General features: G+C 40.2%; 1 protein-coding gene across 3 annotated transcripts in view; it reads right to left on the reverse strand.

The window, feature by feature from the left end:
- Positions 1-7,980: 7,980 nt before the first annotated feature.
- The window catches only part of LOC125891451 (copine-9-like), a 130,374-nt gene continuing 115,294 nt past the window's right edge, over positions 7,981-23,060 (reverse strand). For all 3 annotated transcript variants that reach the window (XM_049580757.1, XM_049580756.1, XM_049580758.1), the window contains 2 exons: positions 22,718-22,791; positions 7,981-14,384 (listed from right to left, as the gene is read on the reverse strand). In XM_049580757.1, the coding sequence (XP_049436714.1) occupies positions 14,202-14,384; positions 22,718-22,791 (257 nt within the window). In that variant the 3' untranslated portion in view covers positions 7,981-14,201. The remainder of the gene's footprint in view (positions 14,385-22,717; positions 22,792-23,060) is intronic.

The following is a 23,060-nucleotide window of genomic DNA, read 5'->3' on the forward strand; positions in this document are numbered from 1 at the left end:
AAAACAGGGGTATTATATATCCCCTTCCTCCTCTGTTCTGTTCTGAGCTAAAAACGGTTTACCTCAGTATGTACACGACGGTGGCCAACTCATGATTTAATGGCTTTAAGTTATGTCTCTGCCTATTCGCAGATTTCAATGACGGGAAGAGACCAAGAGATTATGTGATGAGGAAGAAATGTATTGTCAAACATTAGGCTGCCTGCTCACATTGAGATAATCAGTTGTGAGGAGGTTTAAGGGAATTAACTGAACAGAGAAAAGTACAATATGTAAGATGCAGTGGTATCCAAATATGCTGTTAGCATAATTGCAGCTGGTGGCAGCATACCAGCCAGTTAGTGGATGATCTTATCCAAACTACCAGCTCACATTACAGTAAGTGAATACCTTTATAGCAACAAGGTGCAGTGGCAGCTTAATTTGTCATTCTGTGTCATAGGCCTACCACAAACTGTTAATCAATGCATCGTCTTTAATGGTATACAATTTATAATATTAAAATGTAGACGATGAAAAGAAAACTTCCACTTTTTGGATGTGCATTTATGGCTTTCTTGCTGAGAGTTAGATAAATGGTAAATGGACTGCACATGTATTGCGCTTTTTTAGTCTTCCAACCGCTCAAAGTGCTTTTACTCTATGGGTCACATTCAGCCATTCACACACACATAGCTGAGGCTACCATACATGGTGCCACCTGTTACTCAGTAACCAATCACCTGCACTCACACACCGATAGAACAGCCATCATGGGCAGTTAGATATTCAGTATCTTGCCCAAGGAAACTCCGACATGAGGACTGGAGGAGCCGGGGATTGAACTACTGATCTCTGGTTTGTGGACGAACTGCTCTACCTCCTGAAACATAGCTGCCCCAGACAAGGAAAGACTGGAATGAGGTAGAAACAGGGACTGCCCATTGTTACCAGGGCTTATAATACCAGAGCCCCAGTAGTCTGAAAAATGTGTGAGTGGACTGAAAGCTCATTACTCTGTCATCAGTGTCTTGAAAAACAAACATGCATTGCTTCCAGAGGCTGTTTCTTAGAAGCACATGGCTAATTATGCAGAATGACATCTTCAGACTGAATCCCTGGTACTTTTGGCCTCCTTGGTTGTGTTGGATAGGTTTAGGTATCAGGAGTGAGATTGCTAGTATAGTAATTGGCCATGTGGTTCTGTTTGGTAGAGCGTTTAGCCTTTTTTCAGAGAAATGGCCCCTCGGAGAAATGTGGGTTTGTTTTAGAAATACAGCACTATCACGCAAATGACTTTTCAGCCCAATGAGACATTTTTGAGACTATTGGAGCTTTGGGATTATGAGACATCGGAACAATGGCATGACACTGGAGAAACAGTTGTTCAAAGGTAGCAAAATCCAGTCACCAGTACCTCTTAAACCCAATAATTAACACATTACATCTTGATGGAATGTACAAAAATCAAAGTGTTGAGACAAGTTGAAGTTTAATTTCTTGGTGAGGTACATTTTTTTCTTTTCTCAGTTTTTGGATAAAATAAAGTATCTCTGTGTGAAGTTCAGAATGCATGAGTTGTCCAGCAATGGTTCTCAACATGGAGGTGGCGGAGCTGGTGGCTAGTAGCTAATAGGGGTGTAATGATACATCAATCCACATCGATACATCGATTAATTGATTAACGATCCGATTATATCGATGCAAAATGAAAACATCGATCCATATCGTCATCTTAAAGATACACATTTATTTTGAAATTCACATAGCACGTCTGTGTCACCATTTCTGGGCAAGCGCGCCTCCGCTCAAACAACAAACACAGCTCAGAAATAAAATGGTCAAATCATATTCTAGTTGTTTTTGTGAGCTGATGTAAATGATTGTGTTAGATGGGCATATGATATTGCGTCATATCAATTGCAGGCTCCTGAATCGAATCGAATCAAAATCGTATCGTGACAGACTTTGTGATATCGGCAAACATTGTATCGTCATCCGAACAAATCGATATATTATCGTATCATGATGAAGCTGGTGATTTACACCCCTAGTAGCTAATCGTGCTAACTGGAGGTTTGGCACTACGCTTTCTTGACAGTGCCGTTCTGATATCCGTGGTAACCACCGTATAGATGCACTGCAAAGTGGCGACATTTGGCTGGCAGGTTTACACACATGCACTAACAGAGGTAGCATGACCTCATTCTCTGCTAAGGATGCCATTATTCTTTACATAGCAAGTGGTTTGCTTCTATATCTTATCTTACTATATAGTGACGAAAACTCTGTCTGTGTGTGTGTCTGTTCCACGTTTTTCTCCTCACTGACTTGGTCAATCCATGTGAAATTTGGCACAGTGGTAGAGGGTCATGGGAGGATGCGAATGAAGCAATAGTACATCAATTGGCCAGAGGGGGGCGCTATAGCAACCGATTGAAATTGCAAACTTTGAATGGGCATATCTCATGCCCCGTATGTCGTAGAGACATGAAACTTTGCACAGAGATGCCTCTCCTCATGAGGAACAAATTTGCCTCAAGAACCCATAACTTCCAGTTATATAGATTTAACAGCATTTTGAATTTTTTGAAAAACACTTAAAATCGATCTCTTCCTAGGAAGTTTGACCGATCTGCATGAAACTCAGTGAACATAATCTAGGGCCCAATATCTAAAGTTCCCTCTTGGCAAAAGTTGGAAAACTTACTAAAACTGAGCTTCTATAAGGCAATGAATATTGCGGAGGGCATGGCTCATCACATAAAGGTGTATAACATCTCAAGGGTTTCACCCATCACCACGCAGCTTTGTAGGCATATGACCACACATAATCTGAGGGGACCCCTCCATTATTGACCCCATCAAACAAAATGGGGGCACTAGAGAGCTAATTTCCTATGTAGGCCTAACCGCCATATGAATTTTTACTAAACTTGATAGATATGTAGAACAGGTATGGTGTGCTGCTGCAACAAGGGCTAGCCGCACCTTTCCCATGTGAACTACCAGTGCGCCCCACTTTTAAGTCAATACAACATATAAACACTTTAACTATCAGCCTTTCAACGTACTACCTCAACTACTAATGTACAGTTTTAGCCCACTTCAGTTGACTATTTAATCTGCAATTTCCTATGACCTGTATCCCAAACACACACCGTGTGAAACTGTACATGGGCAACCGTGCACTCAATGGGTATGGACTAGTTCCTCTGAATGTGACATATAGAAGAAGTGATGGTGGATCTTTTTAAATTTAAACAAAACCAGGCAAGCTGTTTCCCCCTGCTTCCAGTCTTTATGCTAACCTAAGCTAACCAGCTGCTGTCTGTAGCATCATACACAGCATAAATATAATAAGCGTATTTCATAAAATGTTCTGAACTTTTCCTTTAATAGGATTTGACTCAAGCCCTCAAGAGAGACATTACATGGATGTACAGAGCGTATGATTGTGCAGACTTTGGCCATGTTTCTCTTTGGTTTAACTCCGTCCACAGCACCTCGCAGCTGTGACAGCATAACAACAACAAAAAGCTGTTTTATAAAGCAGCTCAGCGATGAGGTAAGTGGAAAAACAGAAAGGCTACATTGTTGTTATTGGTAATACTACTGCTACTTTTATTGAGTCTTTTAAAATTTGACACAGTTACGTCTCCTTGATTATTTACTCAGCATTAATTTGCAGCGTGTATAGTGGAATCTGTCACTTTGAGTTAATCATATTTATTCTATATTCTCGTAACTGATGATATAGCCTTACAAAGCAATATTTAAACTTGGTTCCAGTAAATGTTTGAGGAAACCACTTTGGAACATGCACAAAACTTTCAGTATCATTTGCTGGGGAACAGGAGTTAAAGCAGTTTTTTTAAAGTGTTGCGCACAATCTCACAGTTGCCTGTCCAAGTCCAGTAGCCCTCAAGCAACTTGCAGCAAACTTCAAGGGTGCCTCTTTTTTTCTTCCTTTTTTTTTTCAAACGTTCAGTTCTGTTTGCCCAAAGTTTCCCTGAGCTAAGCCTCTCTGACCTATTACCCAAAGTCCCACAAAACCGGGTTTGTTCAAGTCCCTTTAAAAAACACACGTTTTTGCCAGATGTTGTTCCTTGTTTCTTTCCACACACTCATAAAAAATTACGTTTAGAAAGAAAAAAAAAAGGTTGTTGTAATGACATCAGGATCAGCTTGTTGTTGTCCAGAGCAGCAAGAGAGTGATGTGCTGCTGGGTGTACGAAAATGAAATCATTTTTGGTGAGTGCACCTACATGAATGGCAGATCAGTCCTTTTGCCTCATTTGACAGCGTTGAAAGTTTCTACAATGCGGTCCTTCACTTCCTGAGCTGCTTCTGTCTGAATGAACCGTCCTCCTGTCTGTGTTTGACTCCTGCCTGCTTCAAAACACCTTCTTTAATAGCATGTTTACATCCAGGCAGAGCTACTCCTCTGCCTCTTTAAGTCATTATGTTTAATGGGTCGTAACAGCATGTTCAGCACCGACTGTTCCTCTGAGCGATTGCAGGGATCTGTTTAGTCACTTTTTCTCCCCTTTGCTAGTGTCTACATATCAGCATACTTAGACAATAATAAACAGTCTGTTCAGCAATGTTCTGTGCATGTTGCATGTTGTTGTGCATGCTTGAACATGTATTCAAACACATACACATAAGTACTGTATTACAAAGCATTTTCCAAACTAAATAAAAGTTTTATTTGTTTCCTACCCTCTAGACAGCCATTGTTTTTTAATATAATTCAACATGACCTGAAGACCAACTTGCAAAAATGTCAAATATGATTGGTAATCCATCACTGTCAATATTGTCAATGTCATTACTGTCATTATCATGTCATTATCACAGTAATGTGAGTAGGGACTATTATGAAAACTGTCCTTGTTGGTGCACTCAAGGACAGACAGACCTTATTGTGAACATTTTCCGTAGTTCTCAAAGAAAACAATGAAGTCTATGGATTATCTATGGTAAGCAAGACATTGTGCTACTTTGAGGCATCTCTCTTGATTGTCACAAGCAAAATCCCTCCACCATTTGAGCATCAAATCAAAACTATACCACATCTAAACAGTATATATTTTGTGATTTGGCTTGGATTGATTTTTACAACTGCTATCATCAGTATTTTTATATCAACAGTGGTCACATGACTGTGTTCTGTAAAAGGTTTTACTTGTAGTGACAAACCTAATTGTTCTCATTCCCAGGCCATCAAATACTGGCACGTTGTCACACCCTTCAGCATCAGATAGTGATGCACAAGGCACCCTTTAACTTATATGCGTGACGCAGAGCTGAAACACATTGAAACAAATGGTTGATGTTGTGAAACGGTCATGGTTATGTTAAGGCAAGAAAACTACTTGGTTAGGTTAAGAAAAAAGATATGTTTTGGGTTTAAATGAGTATTTAAATTAAGTAATAGTTACTGCATGATGACTGTACGTATAACTTACATTGGACACAAACTGAAGTCTTCTGGGTGAGAGCCCGGTTTTCCATCCTATGCCGATTTTCTCCCTCTTATACTACATCACTTGCTCTCACTTTCAAGTATTACTGCAGATGGGTTTGAATTAGAGTTAGCTGAATGCCCGGTGTGTCTCAGAGCAAAGTGTCAGTATTTGATGACCTGGGAATGAGAGTGGCCTGGACATGCCTTATCCAATTCTACATTTCCCTCAGCTGCAGAGAGTATTTCTCCGTCTTTCAACTCCAATCAACTCTATGTTTTGGTCTTACACCCCAAAACTTGACTGTTTTGGTTCACTCTTTCTGCTCTCATTGACTTTGTTTTCAGACACAGGTATCTGTTTATAGTGAGAAGCTTCTCATTGGACCCTGCCTGCCAAAGTAAGCAAATAGCTAGTGAGCATGATGGAGCATTAAGCAGCTGAAGAGCAACATATTTTTCCCAGAAGCTGGTGGAGACGGAAGCAAAGCAGAAATGTGAAAGAACATTAGACTTACACACACCTTCATTTGAAAGCTAATGTTGCTTTGTGTTTGCTGGATGTTTAAAGAATCAACTCTTTGTTAACACATTTACTACTAACTAAAATGTGATAACATGTCTATGGTATGTCTACAGCCTGTTCCCACTGCTCCAAGTGCCCAAAAAATCAGTGAATGCAGGTTTAATCTGAGTAACTCTTGTATAAATGCTCACAAAGGCCAGTAATCCCAAAGCAGGGACTTGCTCCAGCTCCAAATTCCAGTAAGGTAAGAGAGATTGTTAATGTCAACATCTCAGTAACCATCAGCATCGTCTTTTTCACTGCCAGACGTTGATTTACTGATGCTAGCTACTTAGCCCAGATTAGCCAAAACAGTGTTGTGGGAGAAAATGTAGTACTTGAGGAGGGGCAGAGCAGGTCTGGCATTTCCTGCTCAAGGCACTAAGACAAGTTAGTTTATCCCACTGTGTTCCTTTGTGATGATTTACACAAATGCATGTGTTAACCCCTGTCCAGACCTTAGAGCTATAGCATACAGTTTTTTAGACTATTAATAGTGTGCTACCAACTTAGGCAAACGTTTAGGAAAGTCTCTTTCCTGTTCAAAAAGGACAATGCCCCTGTGCAACATAGAGACATGTTCTGCCCCAGTCTGATATGACAGAACTTTACTAGCCTGCACAAAGCGGAACCTCTAAACCCTATCCACCACCTGTGGGATGAACTGAGACAGAGGCAACAAACATCAGCTGGGCACTTCAGTCCACCCAGACCATTACAGCATCAGATTAATGCCCAGTGTTTTGGGATGAAATGACACCCTGTTTAGCCTCAAAAGTTGTAGCTGGAGGCATTGTATTTTTGGGTTGTTTGTTTTCCTGTCCGTCCCATCTTTGTGAACATGATATCTTAAGAACGCCATGAATTTCCTCTTATTTGGCACAAACATCCACTGAGGTTGTCAAAGGTCACTGTGCCCTACAAAAACCCATTTTTGGCCCTAATGCAAGAATTCATACGCTCATAATGAAAATTTTCACACTAAAGGGACAAAATGATGGAGTGGCATTTTATATCCAAAATGTCAAAGGTCAACTTCACTGTGACATCATAATGTTCTGCAAAAACACATTTCTTGTTATTATTCAATCCCATAAGTCAGGAACGAAAGGGGAGACATTTAGTCAGACACTGAATTGATGACACTAATCTTGGGTGCCCACCTTAAAACTGTGTTGATGTATAGATCTTCTGTGCTGCCAGGTTGAAGATGTGTATGAAGCATCCATGTTTTAAAGAAGAGATTAAAATGGATATGATTTCATTTGATTCAGCTATATTGCAGAGCTGCAACGTCTCTTACATGTAACACACGTGCCGTACATATGGAAACGCCGTCACGTGGTCTGGATATCCCTATTTCTATTACAAAACGAAAGACGAATGTCCCCAGACTCCCGTTCGGAAGTAAGGCAGGCTGGTCAGGCAAGACTATGTTTCTTGTCACAGCTACATATGAGTCTAGACAGACCTGGGTGTAAACTGCGACTTGACTGGTTGGCGGAGGCATACAACCGAGGCAGTACTTCTAGCTTGCCACATATTGTATTATTCTGTATTTTATTTACCCTTCCTTCACTCTGTCCTTACCTGACTGGCTTCCCACTCATTCAACCAATAGAATGATGTTAGTTAAACAGTAGCTCTTGTTAGTAATGACCCTCCAATGAATAAAAAAACCTCTCAGAACATCCAGGAACTTGGAAATGTTAGCAGCTTGTGATGTAGTACATTGCGAAACCCTGTAAACCATCTTTTTCTTTAATAGTTTTTACCTCGCTATAACCTCGACTTTTTCCCCCTGTGAATTCACAACAAACATAAAAAAAAGTGTTATGAAGGTGTTGGATGTTTCCACCACATTACTGCTTATATTGCTCCCGCTGGCACAGACAGATAAAGCCACTGCTACAACTTCAGACTTGGTATTGCATTTACATTTATATCACAACTCTCCGTCAGGTACTGTATTTATTTTCAACACAAGATGAAACAGATACAGGGGATAGTGACGAACCCACGAGTGCTGTAAATCAGGTATGAGGCAAACATTTTGTATAGTTCTGTGTATTCAAGTACTTTAATCTGTTTACTGAATCAACCATTTAAAGGCAGAGCTCATTTTCATGGGAGGAGGCTCAGCACTCTGTGTAGTGTTACAGAATGAATCACAACCAGGATTAGAATCAACTTACCACCTTAAATCATCTTCCTGCGGACAAACAACAACATACAATGTTCAGATTGTGTCGCTTTATGTTTGGTATTACTGTGATGCAGTTCATCATCCTCAAAAGATATGAGTAAACACAAATGGAGTCAAACCTCATCAAAACAATATTGTGTCAAAACAGTTAAGGGGTTTCTAGCTCAAACTTCTACATTCTTCTTATTGGACATTCATAAAAACGTCAACGTACAATATAGATTTATTATTGGAGACACAAATGTAAAAGGCTTTTGTAGCTCTACCGTCAGCAAACAAGTGGGGAACATATTTCGTCATACTGTATATACAATGAAAATGATCATTTCGTAAACACTATGATCAGTGCACTGAATAAACACATAGTCATACAGCCATAAGACAAAGTTAAGAGACGGACAAAAATGCTCTTGTTGTACAAAAATCACACTACAGGCTTTGAGTGCCATCAGAATAGTTTTTGATCCCACTGGTGTCGTGCAGAAACCTAACGTGTCTATTTTGTATGACCCTGCGAGCATTCCATATCATTGCAAAATATCAAAAATACATGTCTCTCAATGGGGAAATTCACAAGTTTCACTTACTGAATACACCAGGTTTCTGCAAGACACTGCACAAAGCAAGTCAGTTCTGAAATCTACTAATGAAAATATACAGTGACACGAGAAAAATGCATATTATTCCGAGATATACTTCTCTCTTTTTTTTTTTGACAATCAGTTGCAATGACAAGGACCACTTGAACACTGGAAGGCATTTATTCCTCAACATGCAAAAACCTGACGATTGAAGTAATTATTGTACAAGATTATGAAAATCAATATACTTACACGACACATAGAACAGCGTAAACACCCCTCTAAGCCACCATCATCACACTGACATTAACAAATCTTCAAAAAGTGACCGTCACATTTCATGTGAGAACATACGTGTGTTGGAGTGTGTAGTTCTTAATGATGCCTGAATTCACTGCGCTTACAGTCACTTATGTTTGTAAGGACAGCTGCATCAGGGCATGCGTCTGCACTGTGCGAGTATAGGAATGTACAGTAGTCATGCATAATAAAGATACCCTGCTATACAAATGATGAACACTAGGTGGCAGACTTTGCCCACTTTGTACACAACTCCAGTCTGCCTCAGAATAAAATGTCAAGTCATGGCAGGGGAGAGGGAGGGACATGCATAAGGAAAACATTTCACTGGGACTCAGGTATATTGCTTTTCGGAGAATGTGCATTTGTAATTGATTGAGATTTCTTTCTCCAAAAAAAAAAAAAAAAGTGCACACAAAGACTTATCAGACAGTGAAAAACTCAAAGTAAAGACTGAGCCATAGTCTTCCTCTTGTTACTATCTCCCATTCAGCTTCTCATCTGCCACCATCTGCTTTCTCCCATTTTTCTTTCCCTGTTGACATCAAACATACTAATCTCTGGATTGTTCCTCCTTACTCTTATGGCCTAGTCTTTCATTTATTTTTCTTTCCATTTCTTCCTCACCATCCTACATTTTCTTTAGGATCTCTTTACACTTTACTCCCACCTCCTCTCTCTGTCTTTCTTCTTTCTTTCCTTCCTTCCTTCCTTCCTCCTCCTCCTCCTCCTCCTCCTCCTCTCTGCAGGGCAGCCGGAGAGACTGGCATTTCTCTAACAGCAGGAGAGGAATCTGCACCCAGCCTCAGCACACGCTGAGCAAGGAGAGGGTGGGTGTGGTGTGGCAGACAGAGGTGTGTGTGTGTGTGTGTGTGTGTGTGTGTGTGTGTGTTTGTCTCTGTACCTATGTGTCTGAGTGAAGGTCTGTTACTGGTAATAATGAACATGTGACCGGAACCCCAGTTGTCTGCTACCCTCTGTATGACGTCCACATCAGAGACTCAAAGAGTCTCTTTGAATGCTCCTCCTGGACTAATTCATCTGGTTGGATTAAACCAGGAGTTTCCACTGTGGGCCCTTAAACAGAATTAAGACGACTGCACCCTACCAGCCTTGCCTACATTTTAAAATAGTCTCTGTGTCTTACTTTCATTTAGGGGATAATCAGGCCCTAATTTTTAGAACTACAGTTCCTATAATTTGGTGGTTGTAAACCAGGGGCCTCATTACAGAAACGTCTTGAGTATCTTATCTCAGTTTAGGATGACATTTAGGAGTTTTGGTATTACAGAAACATGTTTCCTGACAGCATCAACAAAGAAATCCTATCTTATCTTAGAACAGGACTTCAGCTATTACAGAACTGTCTCAGTGTAGAGATTTCTCAAGTTAGGAATCTCAAATAAGGAAAGCATGGGCCCTGTCCTACATTCAGAATAACAGCAGCACTGTTGTTAAGTCTCTATGGCAATGACAATGAAGATGGGGAGCAACATCAACACAGAAATATAATTATTGAAAAGCTACTCAAACTGTGTGATGACATATATCAGCTGCCAGGACGATTCATTTTGAATTTGAACGCCGAAAAGGAGGCATAGAGCTCTGGCAGAGGTGACAAGAGAGAGCCGGTTATCCATCTCGAGTTGCCTACCGGTACATTCTAATAAAAGATACAGTCTTGTGTACATTGTATACATGACAGGACGAGTGCCGTATGAAGAATCAAATTTAAAGTTATAGTTTGGATTTCTAAAGCTATCTTTGAAACTCAAGTAAAGATAGGACAAGCAGTTAAGGTATTTTTCTGTAATGAGGTCCCAGAAGTATAATGTTGTCAGTCCGCTGTTGGCTACAATTTAAGCCACATTTTTCGGTTATATTTGTTCACATTTTGACAAAGTCACCCTATTAAAAGTACGCAGAATCAGCTATTAGCAGTTTCTATTTGCAATATACCCATGGATGCACAGACAGCTATCACTGGAGTACTCTGTTATTGAAGAAAACTTCAAAATGTGATGATTCTCAGGCAAGTTTTGCAGGGGCAAGTTTTTCTATGATTACTAAGCAGATTTGTTTATCTATTTATTTTCTTGTGATGGACATGACGATAATAATATCCACACAAAGTGCAGGTCACACTGCATCTAAATATATGTGTATCATGTCTGTGTGTTTAGATTTGAATGACTCAGAGAAGCAGTATGATGGTTGACGCAATCAAGTGTTTAAAGGTCCCATACTCTGTACCTGTATCACCCTCTGTCCGAAACACTCCATTTTTTTTCCCCGCCAGAAAAAGTCTCGGTCAGCATTTCAGGGTCTTCTACATCTGCGTTCTTGGTGACTGTGACGCCATGGTGGCTGCACTTTCTGCCTTTGTAGAACGTTTCATTGCTTTTCTGTTGCCACAGTAACAGCTTTGGTCCCTGTTTACCTCCTGTCAGCTACCAAGGAACCTATAAAAGAAGGAAGGGTGCCAGACTTGTCCTGAAGTTAATGGGGCAGGCATGTAAAGTCCCACTATTCACCTTTGACTGCAAAATGCTCTTTCAAAATAAAAAAAACACACATTATGTGATGTCGACTGACGTCTTGTATCTAAGGCGTTTATTTTCCTGGTTACTGGTCTCCAAACAGATCATGGCTCTCTCTGTCAGCTGCATATAAAGTTAGCTCACCCAAGCCTGTTTGGTCCAGTACATGATGATAAATCAAACTAGGGCTGTAGTCTCCTGGTCGACTAGTCGTTTATTTGGTCGCGATGCTCTCATCCGACCACATTCTCAATAGTCGAATAATCGCTGTGTTACTTTCATAAGGAGAAAAGTGCTACATCAGCAGCTTTCCAGGATTACTCCATTATTTCTTGCGGTGGGGGGACAGGCTAAGTTACATTGTTGACAGAAAGTTGGACTCGCCCACCCTCACCTTTTCCCTCAGTTGAAACAAAGCTTGTATTGACTTGTATTTCACAGATAAGAAGCAATAAATTGTGAAGACAGTAAAGTCTCCACTAAAATAGTATTTTAAGTTGTGTGTGTGATTTATCCTTCAGGGATTTATACTTCGGGATTTATCCTGGCTTCATATGAGCAGCGGAAATCTCCGCTCATTGCTAGGCTAATGTATATCATGTAAAATGCTATAGGCTGGCGCTAATAACATTAGCATGTTGTATTTACTTGGAAAACGTGTTTCGTATAAGACAGTTGTTTTGTCGGTGAATGCTGTGAGTTGTAATGGAGCCAAATTATGTGCCATTACCTTTGATTAATGTTGCTGTTGTCCCTGGTTTCGTATGAGAAGAGGAAAAGATTGTGAGACGCTAGGCTAATTTATACAATGTAAAATGCCATAGACTTGTGCTAATAACGTTAGCATGTTGTATTGGTGGGGGAAATGTGTCCAGATAAAGACAAGTGTTTGTCTGTCAGTTCTGCGATTTATAGTGAAGCCAATTTACGTACTTGTGTTTGAAATTGTCTCTATTAAGCCAGGTTTAATGTGTGTTTTGAATCAACTGTATAAATAAAGTTTGATTTGAACTAAACTTTACAGCACTTAACACAGTCCTCCACCGCCAACTAGTGTTTTGGAGGTGTAACTACAGAGTGACAGACACACGTAGACAGACGTAAAAATAACGTGCAGATTTTTTTTCCCCGCGACTAATCGATTAGTTGAAGATTATGTGCGACTTTAGTCAGAGATTAGAGATTAGATCAAGATTTTCTTTGGTTGACTACAGCCCTAGATCAAATGACGCATTTCTGACCTGTTATCACTGACCAGACTTCAATTAAACAGATCACAGATCGTCACTGTGCCGCACGTACATCAGCAGGTATGTATTTGATTTTCCTTCTTTTACAGTTTCCTTGTCAGCTACTGCAACAAACATTCCAACAGCAAATATAAAAGGACCCATTCAGAATGTTTATGTTGTCAAGTTTAAAATGGTCTATAAACTATAGTTGTGACATCACAACTTCACGTCCTGCCAGCTCATTTAAAGGTACACTTTAAGAATACAGACTGTGCATTTCTCTGTGGATTGAACATTTTGACACTTTCACAATACTTATACAGCACCTATACCTACTTTATAATGAAAAAGACATGGGCATCAGATTTTTTACAAAATGGGACCTTTAAAGAAGAGTAATTGCCTCCATGAGCTGAATGCTCACAGTCCCTGTTGCAACTCTAACTGCTGACCGTGATAATAAGCAGACAAATCAATGGGCAAAACTACAATTACTGCGTTAAGAACACCGTCTTGCACCTGTCTCTTTGCCCCATGTCCTCACCCCTTTCAACTCTCCCACACTCTCTGGGGAGGTGCCTCTCACAGTTTGAACACCCCTGGATTGAACTAATTGTTGGGCAACCTCTATTTGAGTTTAAAGAGATTAGTCACAGCTTAATGATAATGACGATGGTAAAGGATAAATCACAAACACCTGTCTTCATGGTGACCAATTACTCCAATGGATTACAGTGGAGGCTTGGCCAAAAATATCCCCAAAGCACCTGATACAAGCTGGCGTATATTGCTCATCAAGAGTTCTACTTCCATCGGGGACTAGCTTCAATTTAATTGAGTGTCTTGCACTTTCTGGGACTGCTGCCAAATGTGACTGGTGTCAACACTTGCTGAGCACAAGGACGAAAGTAAAAAGTTTTTGTGCAAAAATGTGTCTGGTGAGGGGAATTAGCAGACAAATTCAAAAAGTTGAGCTGTGGATGGTACTCAGTGGGGAGGAGAGGGACAGCTATGGCTCAGTCTCACTGCTCGTTCATACAGTCAATGAAAAGAAAATCTATATAACAGGGTGAGTTAGAGAAGAAAAGATGAAGAACAGCAGCAGGTCAGTCGGGGATGAGCGCCCGCTGTGTTGGCTTGATGTGCGTGTTTGGCTTCACCGGTGATAAGAGAGGAAGAGGGCAAGTCACGGGTTGATCCTTCTTCTCCTTTTAAAGTGACAAATGACTGTACGGGAGGCGAGCGTAGATAAGCAGAGGGGGGAAGAGAGAGATAGAGAGAGAGTCAGGATGGAAAGGCAGATGCGAGGGGCCGTGGCGGTGTCGGGGTCAGACATGCCGGTGTAACGCCGGTAGCGGCGAGGAGGAGAGGGGCGGTCGCGGTTCAATTCCTCGGCTCTTCATAAAAGACAGCAGCTGGTCGGGGATCTCAGCGAGGACATCTTTAGCCAGCCGGGCCATGCTGAGAACCTGGTTTCCAGATCTGTCGATGTAGTCTCTGAATGGGACAAACTGGAAGCAGGGTAAATATTAGTTTAGTTTTTTTTAACATACTTCAAATATAGAGAAGGTCCCTGTTTCAAAAACACTGATAACATCTCTTTGGAGGCATCATAAATGACGGATAAATCTAGACTTTGTTCTCATAATATTTCAAAAAGCCCCCTTTTCAGACATGAAATACATTGCTGGCTTCTGTGTGTAACAGGTCCTGCGTGTGACATTCAGAGTCTTATAACAGCAAACAACTGTTTGCCATGTAAAGATGTAAGTAATGGCATCCTGAACAGAGAAGAAAGTCACATTCCCTCTGTGTGTGTTGCAATCCAAGCTACTCTATTCTTTGTTGTGGTAGACAGTGTGGCAGTATATGCATGGTAGTGAAGACCTTGTGTATATGTCCCACTGGCTAGCCAATCGCTGCCATTCTGCACTGCGTTCATCAAGCTGTTTTCGCTGATGACACCATCCCAACCCACAACATCATCGCAGAACAAAATGCTTACCCTACAGTGTTCCCCCAGGCTAACATTGTTAGTTCTGTCAGCACTGTTGCTGTCATTAGCGCTGTTAACACTGTTAGCACCATTAGCTAGCCAGCCCGCGTTAGTTAAACTGCAGCCGCATTTTGTTTGAGGCCTACACGACAAGCACCTACAAACTGCCCACTATCAATACAAGACGAACCCACCATGTCAACAGTTATATAAACCCTGCTACAATGCAATGCTGTAGTGAGCAAATATGAAGCCAACCATAGCAATAACCCCTTTTATGATTCATTGTACATAAAGGTGTGACTCACCTTTTAAGTCACAAGATATAACCCTAACCCTAACCTAAACCACCTGTCTTTTAACCTAACACTGGACAGCTAGCGAAATGCTATCTTAGCATTCTCTTTAGGGCTTCTGTTTGTGGACAGAGGGGCGAAGGTGTAGGTATTGTGGGTGGGTCACATACCTGCTCCAGCCACAGCTATACCTACTTGGCCAGCTCAGCCACCTCCAAGTTTAGAACCGTGTGCAAACAACCTGAATCAGACTCTGAATCATAGATCTCCTCTGAATGTCAGCTCCTTTAAAGACTGAAAGCTTTGTGTCAATGTTCACAATGGCTTCATTCAGGACTGTTTTGGAACAATCATTCAAAATGCTTGCATGATGTTTGGCACCTGGTGTGTGAGAGAGAGCAGTTGAAAGTAATGACATCAGGGGAGAAAAGTGTTTTCTGATCTCTCAGCGGATGCATTAGTGATAGATTTTGGAACTCACCTTGCCTTCGAAGCTTTAATTTATGACCACCGTCAGCATGAGGGACGCTTGGGCCCCCCTCTAACACTGAACCCCCTCAATCATTTTCCCATCACTTTCATCTTTTATTTGCAATTTGTGCTGCCTGCTTTATAATGTCTGACAGTGCGCTGCCATAGAATGACTGCACACTATGTTGTCACTTTTTTGTAATTTGCTTGCATGCTTTGTGAAAAGAGTTATGCTGGATGTTCACAAGCTCATCCAAGCAGGTGGCATGGCACCAAAAAGGTGAAATGATTGAACAGCCTATTATATATAATATTTATTTTTATAAAAAATACCTTTGACAACTTGACGTTGGGGCATTAACGTAAGTATTAATCTGTACATATTTTTTCTTTCTTTGTGCATAATAGATGATTATTAAATCTTTATTTCAAGGGCTGCAACTAACAGGCAGGGAGAGTGGTGTTCATTTCCCATTTGAAGGTAGAGCAAACTATGTTTTTTTTCTTCTGAACTTAACCATGTGCTTTGAGGCACCGAACCCCCCCCCAACCGCTCAGGGCGCCTGACCAAGGCAGCCCCCTCACTCTGACATCTCTCCACTTTGTGCATGTGTGTGTCTTTCGGACCTGTGTGTTAATGACCAAAGAGTGAAAAAATTGAAATTCCCCTCGGGGGGATTAATAAAGTATATAAAATTAAATTTAAAAAAAAAAAACATTCCAAGGTAAGGCAAACACAATGATTCTTACTTTCAGGTGACTACAAACTAATGAAAACATAGTTATGCATATTATATACCATTTCTGCCAATAGATGCTACTAAATCCTACACAGTGGACCTTTTAACTCTGTCTTTTGCAACACACTTAAGAAAGGAGGTATTAAAACTCTGTACATGTAAATTTAGATGTCGATACTGCAACTGCAATCAAGAAATACTTCACAGTAATAACATATATGTATTTTGGCCATGACTGCAATCAGACACATGTCTCCACCTGCACAAACTGCTCACAGGTAAATGCACAGTTCTTTAAATAAAGCTTTGTAACTGGCACTTAGCAGGTAGACGCTGAGTACAAGTCAAGTTTATATTTAAGACAAATGTCCAGTTTATGGTACCTAAGTGGAAGTCAAGGGGAGAAATGACTTTATAACAGGAATAAAATAATGTCAGCGATGTCACTGCAGTGAAGGCAGTCATCATACCGAATCAATAACAGTAAGAATGCATGAAAATGCAAAGTGAGTAACCTTTGTTCTTTTTAACTACAAGTGTAAACATCCTGTTTGAATTATTGTCATTAATAAGGTTAAAAGGATTACTGTGAGCATGCAAATATAATTACTGTTGTTAGAATAACTAAGTGGAGGGACAGGACTGTGAAAATATGATAGCAATATTGGATGAAAGCATAAATGATCCACTTATTAACCTTGCTGGGTCAAGCATATTTTATGTCTTCATTGTAATGCATAATGCATGGATGTTTTACAAAACTCTTTCTGTGCTCATTGAAAGCAGCAAACACAGTAATTAAGTCAAAGCTTTTATCAGAATACACTGAGGATTACTGTCATGAAATATGATATTAATGTTGGAATTAGAAATGGATGATTCTTTTGCAGTAAATAGACAATTCTGTGAAGAAAGGTAGTAGCACAATTGTAGTGCGTTGGATCCAGTAATCTAAAGAGGACTGATATGTTGAATGTTGGTAATTTCTTTTTGTTTGTTTGTTTTTTGCATCATCCCTATGAGTGTGCAGCTATCTTCCTTCACACCTGTGCTTTCATCACCCCAATGACTGAGCACTGATTGCTCACCGTGGTAGGATGTTTGGTCCGACTGCTCTTTGTGGATGGACATGGTGGCAGACTTGTGTATTCTGTTGGATGTTGAGTGTTTAGATGGAAGCACGAGGGGAGGAGTGGTGTTTTCATCTTTAGTCCTGACTTGTTTATCACACATCACTTATACGTTCTCTGGTTCTCCTTATTCATTTGGTTTAAAACCAAAGAATCGCCAAATAGACACATTTGTGTTCTTTTTGCTAATGAAAGTGGACATTTTGCCTGCTGGAGTTAAAGGTATGGCGACATGGGTAATAACATACAGCTTCACACGTATGCTTGCGTGTTGTTACTTCTTTTATTTAACGCTATAGCAATGCTGTGAAGCAAAGAGAAAACAAGAGAAAGAGAATAAATATAGTGCAAAATTCATAACAGGCTCAGTTTAAGATGGGTGTTGTTTCAAGAATCACAACACCAGTACCCTTAAAGCGATACCAATACCAATAAAGTACTTGATTTGATAACCTTTATGTGAATGGAGTAGCGTGTTATATACCATAAAACTGTAATTAATTATTTGCTTCAATCACTGAACTCGGCCAGTGTATATTTGGGACAGGCATCTATGGAACAGTCCTTTAATTCATTTTGCACAAAAACACTTGCTCAGCAAGGATGCAAAAACACTATCAAATTGTTTATTCAAACCAGTATGAATATTATTTTCTCATTCGATCTAGCTCCAAGAGATAGTACATCAGAGAGAGAGAGAGAGAGTTATGATGCTCTGTTTATGGCACCCTGCTTAGCAACACAACACTTCTCTTTATCCTTTTAAAACAATATCCACAGCTTGGATTCATTTTTATGAAAGCTTGTTTTGATACTTTGATTGGTGGACCCTAACAGACTTAAAGAATATTAACATGGACACATAGAAATCTGGACAGAAATGAGACACACTTCACTAATGTGCATGAGCTGCGTCACCGTCAAGCACAGAGAAGCTTGGATTACAACACACACAGACGAAATGTGACTACACTACGTCTTTACATAGCAAACAGTTGTTTGCTGATATAATAAGCCTTTGACTATCACATACAGGACCTTTAACACACAGATGAAACCAGCTCATTCACATATTACTGCCTCAGAGGTAAGCTGTCACCACCTTTGTTGTCTTTCTTGTTATCCATGCTGGTAAATCTGTATTTATTCCTGTATTCTTTAGTGCTCATGGTTTCAGTTCAAGCTAACGATGTGTGTAGTATCTCCATACTGACAACAGTTTAAACCTCTATATTTGTATGTGTGCAGCTAAGCAGCTAACTAACGTTAAGTCAAGCAGGTAGCCAATGATTTTGTGAGCTTTAAGATGTTTTAAATCCCAAGAACTTGACAACAAACTCGGCAATGGCAACCAAACTTGGACGTCTAATTGAGACCAGTATTTCTTTTCAAAAACGTGTAGCCACACCTAGTTAGTAAAAGGAACTCTGCATTTCAAGGGGATACATTTTTAATTAGAATTTTAGGGTAGCCATAATTTTCAACGTTTTCGTGGCATCTCAGCACGCTGATCCTCTAACTCCTTCAGACACACTTCTTGACCTCACCAGACCCCCGGTGCACAAAGGATCGAATGCAGATATCGTTTGACTGAAGACTTTTTTTATACTACTTTGTCCTGGGTTATTTCATTTAGTGCCTTAAAAGGTATTGAGTACTGATAAACACCCCAAGGCATTGCATAATTGAATAATGTTCTGTTGTCATGAGCATTTGAGGACCATTACAGTAGCCAACCAATACCATGTTGAGCGATAATCTCATCACACCACTCAAGCCTACACTTGGTGTGCGTTCTTCCTCTCTCTCATCCAGTAAATAGCCACTGCCACTTTACTGGAATTACATTTTTGCTATCTTATATAATATACTCACACGCCTCCTTTCAACATCTAGGCACTACACTGTACATTTATCATTGTAAGCGCTCATTTATCATTGCACCCTATGCTCTGCCAGCTGACTGGCCAGTCTTCTCCGCTACTCCCCAAAAAATTCTGAAGTACATGGTTATCAGAGGCCACTGTGTTTTCTTTGTATTTGTGTTCTCATATCGGGCTTTCTGAAATTACTATTTTCTGTTGCCAGATCTGGTTTTATCAGTCCCTGATGGGGTTACTGCTCCCTCTTATAAAACTCATTGCTAAACAATTTAAAAAAAGAGCTGCTCTCTCTTGTTGACTTTAAAAGTAATGATGGATGAAGTGTCTTTGAGGGCAGACTCAGTGAGGAAATGTCTTCCCAGTTTTGTAGTGACCAGTAAACCCTTTTTTTCAGGCAATGAAAGCACTTTTTTTTTTTAGCCTTAATAATTTTAATTTTAGGAATAATTACTATCAGTGTGTGGTGAAGAGATTTGAGTAGTGTCATCAATTTAGTAATGACATGACAGCAGCTGTAAATGTGCTGGGTTCAATTTGAAGTGAAGATGGAGTCATCAAAGAGGCACAACAGGAGGTTTCTCACCTACAGTATGCAATCAGTTAGATACAATGTTTCACAAGGGTTGAGATGTGCCTTACAAGAGTGCTCTAGTCTTTTTTGCTGCGGTGACCAGGAAAAAGTATAGTGCAGCAAGGGGTGTTCAAGAGATTCAAGAGTCTGGATTTTTAAATGCTTTGATTTACATACTGAGGCAGTACAGACAGTGAAAAACTGTGCAAAAGTACAAACATTTCAGTCAGTTGTCGACTTTGCTCGGTGCAAAATGAGACAAGCATGATGAGTCACCCTATATGTGGGTTACTCTACAGGTGCACCCAGTCAGTCATCAGGGCTTGATTGAGCTCACATGAAGCCAATTGCCAGGAGGTCAAGTCATTACAAACGTACCAATATAACTCTAGCACTGACGCATTCCCACACACATACTGGTAGAAAGAGGAAGTAGAAGACATATATCTGAATTCACACTGGAGTAAGCTTTGATCCACATTTCCACCATGACCATCAGGAATCATTATGTCAATGCTACAGAATGCCAAATCCTGTGTAGTAGTGTGTAGAGTCTTGCAACAGCTGACTTAGGATCAGCATGGCAGACAGCACTTGGATGTTCATGGATTCTGATTATTATTATCCTTGTTTTTGCTACATATTAGATGCCACATTTGAAACAGGCAAGAAGGTAGATGACATTACTAAAGCTGCATGTTATCAGTTTTGTACTCTGTTGTCACATAGCTGGTAAAAGTGTTGACCTTTTTACAATTAGAACATGCAGGGTGTTTTAATTTGCAATGCAAATAAGTCAGATACAAAGCATTTTTGTAGGTATAATTTTGGAAGGAGCTAGTATTAATAAATTATTTCAAAGAATAAAATGTGGCCCATGTTGTGCATCGTATTAAGAAGTACAATACCGGCCCTGTATTGGTATATAAATCTATTTCCCTGTCCTATAAATGATTTCTCTCCATTCATTTAGATTGACTTTGAGTCAGGTTCACATCCTCTTTGAGCCAAGAGGAAAAATTACAGGACCATTTATCCACAGTGCCATGGTGCCACAAGATAAGATAAGCCAGTTATTCCTCTTTTGTTCCCTGGCTTTTATCTTGGCACCATGGCTTGTGGGTCACTCTTCGGAGATTACATGGTGGTGTTCTTGTTACATTGTTCATTGGTTGCTCATTCAAATGCTGAAAATGACAAATGTTCATATCCTCTTGCATGCTAAAAATATTCACCCTCTCTCAAAAGCAATTTTGGAGGTGGTGTGACAACACTAAGGCCACATCCACACCAATGCATTCTTATTTTAAACAGCGTTATAAAATGAAAACGATCGCAGTGCATGAGAATTTTAGCACAATTTCAGCAATAAAGCTGAAATCCAATGTACTCAGAACTCGGGAAAAACGACCTGCAACTTGAAAAAGTGCAATGGAACAGTCACTCAAGTTGGAAGTCCGGGGTAAAATCCATCTCGCTCAAGTTTGCCGACATACATAATGTCACAGCAACATGGCAGTACACAGTAAACTGGGCAGAATGACATTTTCATATGACTAATAAGACCCACTGCGAAGTGAACATCTGTGCTTGTGTCATTTTGTTGAAAAGTCTCTGTTTCCGTCCAGACTAAAAAACGACCCTTGAGTTTCCAAACTAAAACAGGATCAGCAGCAATTTCAAAAGGTCTCTGTTTAAGGGCTTCCAAAACAGCGGAGTAGTGCGTATGCTAGGCGTACACCTAGCAATAGTTAAGCATCTAAAACAAAAATGTATTACTGTGGATGTAGCCTAATTTTCTTGGGAAGTAAGAGAAATATGTGACTTTGCACTGGAGGCCACTGTAGGTGTGGGAGAAAAAAAATTCACATCAGAACTGCAAATCTTATTTATTACAATTCTATGCCATCACCCAGAGGCTTATTGTAGTGGAGGACCACACTCCAGTAATGACAAACAACACACACTGTAACACTTTCAGTCAGCTCTGGTCAGTTGTAACAGCCTTTTCTACGAACATTTACACTGAATTAAAGGTCCAGTGTGTATAATTAAGGGGGATATACCGGCAGAAAATAAATATAATATTCATTACTTTGTTAACATTGGTGTTTTATCACATGTACATAAACATCATTGAGTTTTTATTACCTTAAAATGAGCCGTTTACTTCTACAGTACATACCAAACAGGTTTCTGCCATGGAGTCTGACATGTTGTTCTACAGTAGCTCAGAATGGACAAACCAAACACTGGCTCTAAATAGAGCCAATAGCATTTTCGGTTCAGCAACCATAGTTCTTCTACACACTTGGCACACGGGAGAAATTTCAGTTGGTTGCAATCTGCAACCTCACCACTAGATGACACTAAATCCTACACCACAGACACAAATATATATTCTGTTCTGATGCTGCCTCATTCATGTAGGAGTATGTAGGAACATATCTTAGAAGACTGTGGGATTGAATGGGTTAAAACTGACCATTTGATTTTATATTAATGGATAGATTTTAAGTTGTGTGTAGGGTAAAGTCAGAGTCACGGTACTGAACCCTTGATCAAGACACTGAGCTTGTTCCGTGACCCACTGTCGATGGGTATTGTATATTTTATGAGGCAGTTCCCAGTGTGTGTTTGAGTGTGTGTTATGACTGTAAGCCATCCCCCTTCAGGGAAAATTCCCCCATGCAGCTGCTGTTGACAGAAACATGCTCAAGTTCAACCTGCGACATTAACCAGAATTATGATGAGTACCTGTACAATGTCTCTCTCAGCAAGACGTCCTCTGGAGGACACTCTCACCTCATCTCCATCCAGCTCCTCCATAGCTAAAAGGAGAGAAAACGACAGAGAGAGAGTGACTCAATACTGGAGCCACCCAGGGAGAATTAAAAAAGGAACGGGATGCTCTTTTGTATTTTCATAATGTAATTGCCCAAGTGGAACACAGCATGGGGAGTAGGAACAGGTATTCAGAGGAGAATGGTTAGAACACTTTGTGCACCTTAGGTGCTATTTCTGAAGCAAAAATGATGTGCAATTACACTGCACGTCAGAAAAAGAAAATAACTTTAGCCACACATGGAGAGAGGTCAAT

Source organism: Epinephelus fuscoguttatus, linkage group LG7 (assembly GCF_011397635.1).
Source record: "Epinephelus fuscoguttatus linkage group LG7, E.fuscoguttatus.final_Chr_v1".
NCBI classification, from domain to species: Eukaryota; Metazoa; Chordata; class Actinopteri; order Perciformes; family Serranidae; genus Epinephelus; species Epinephelus fuscoguttatus.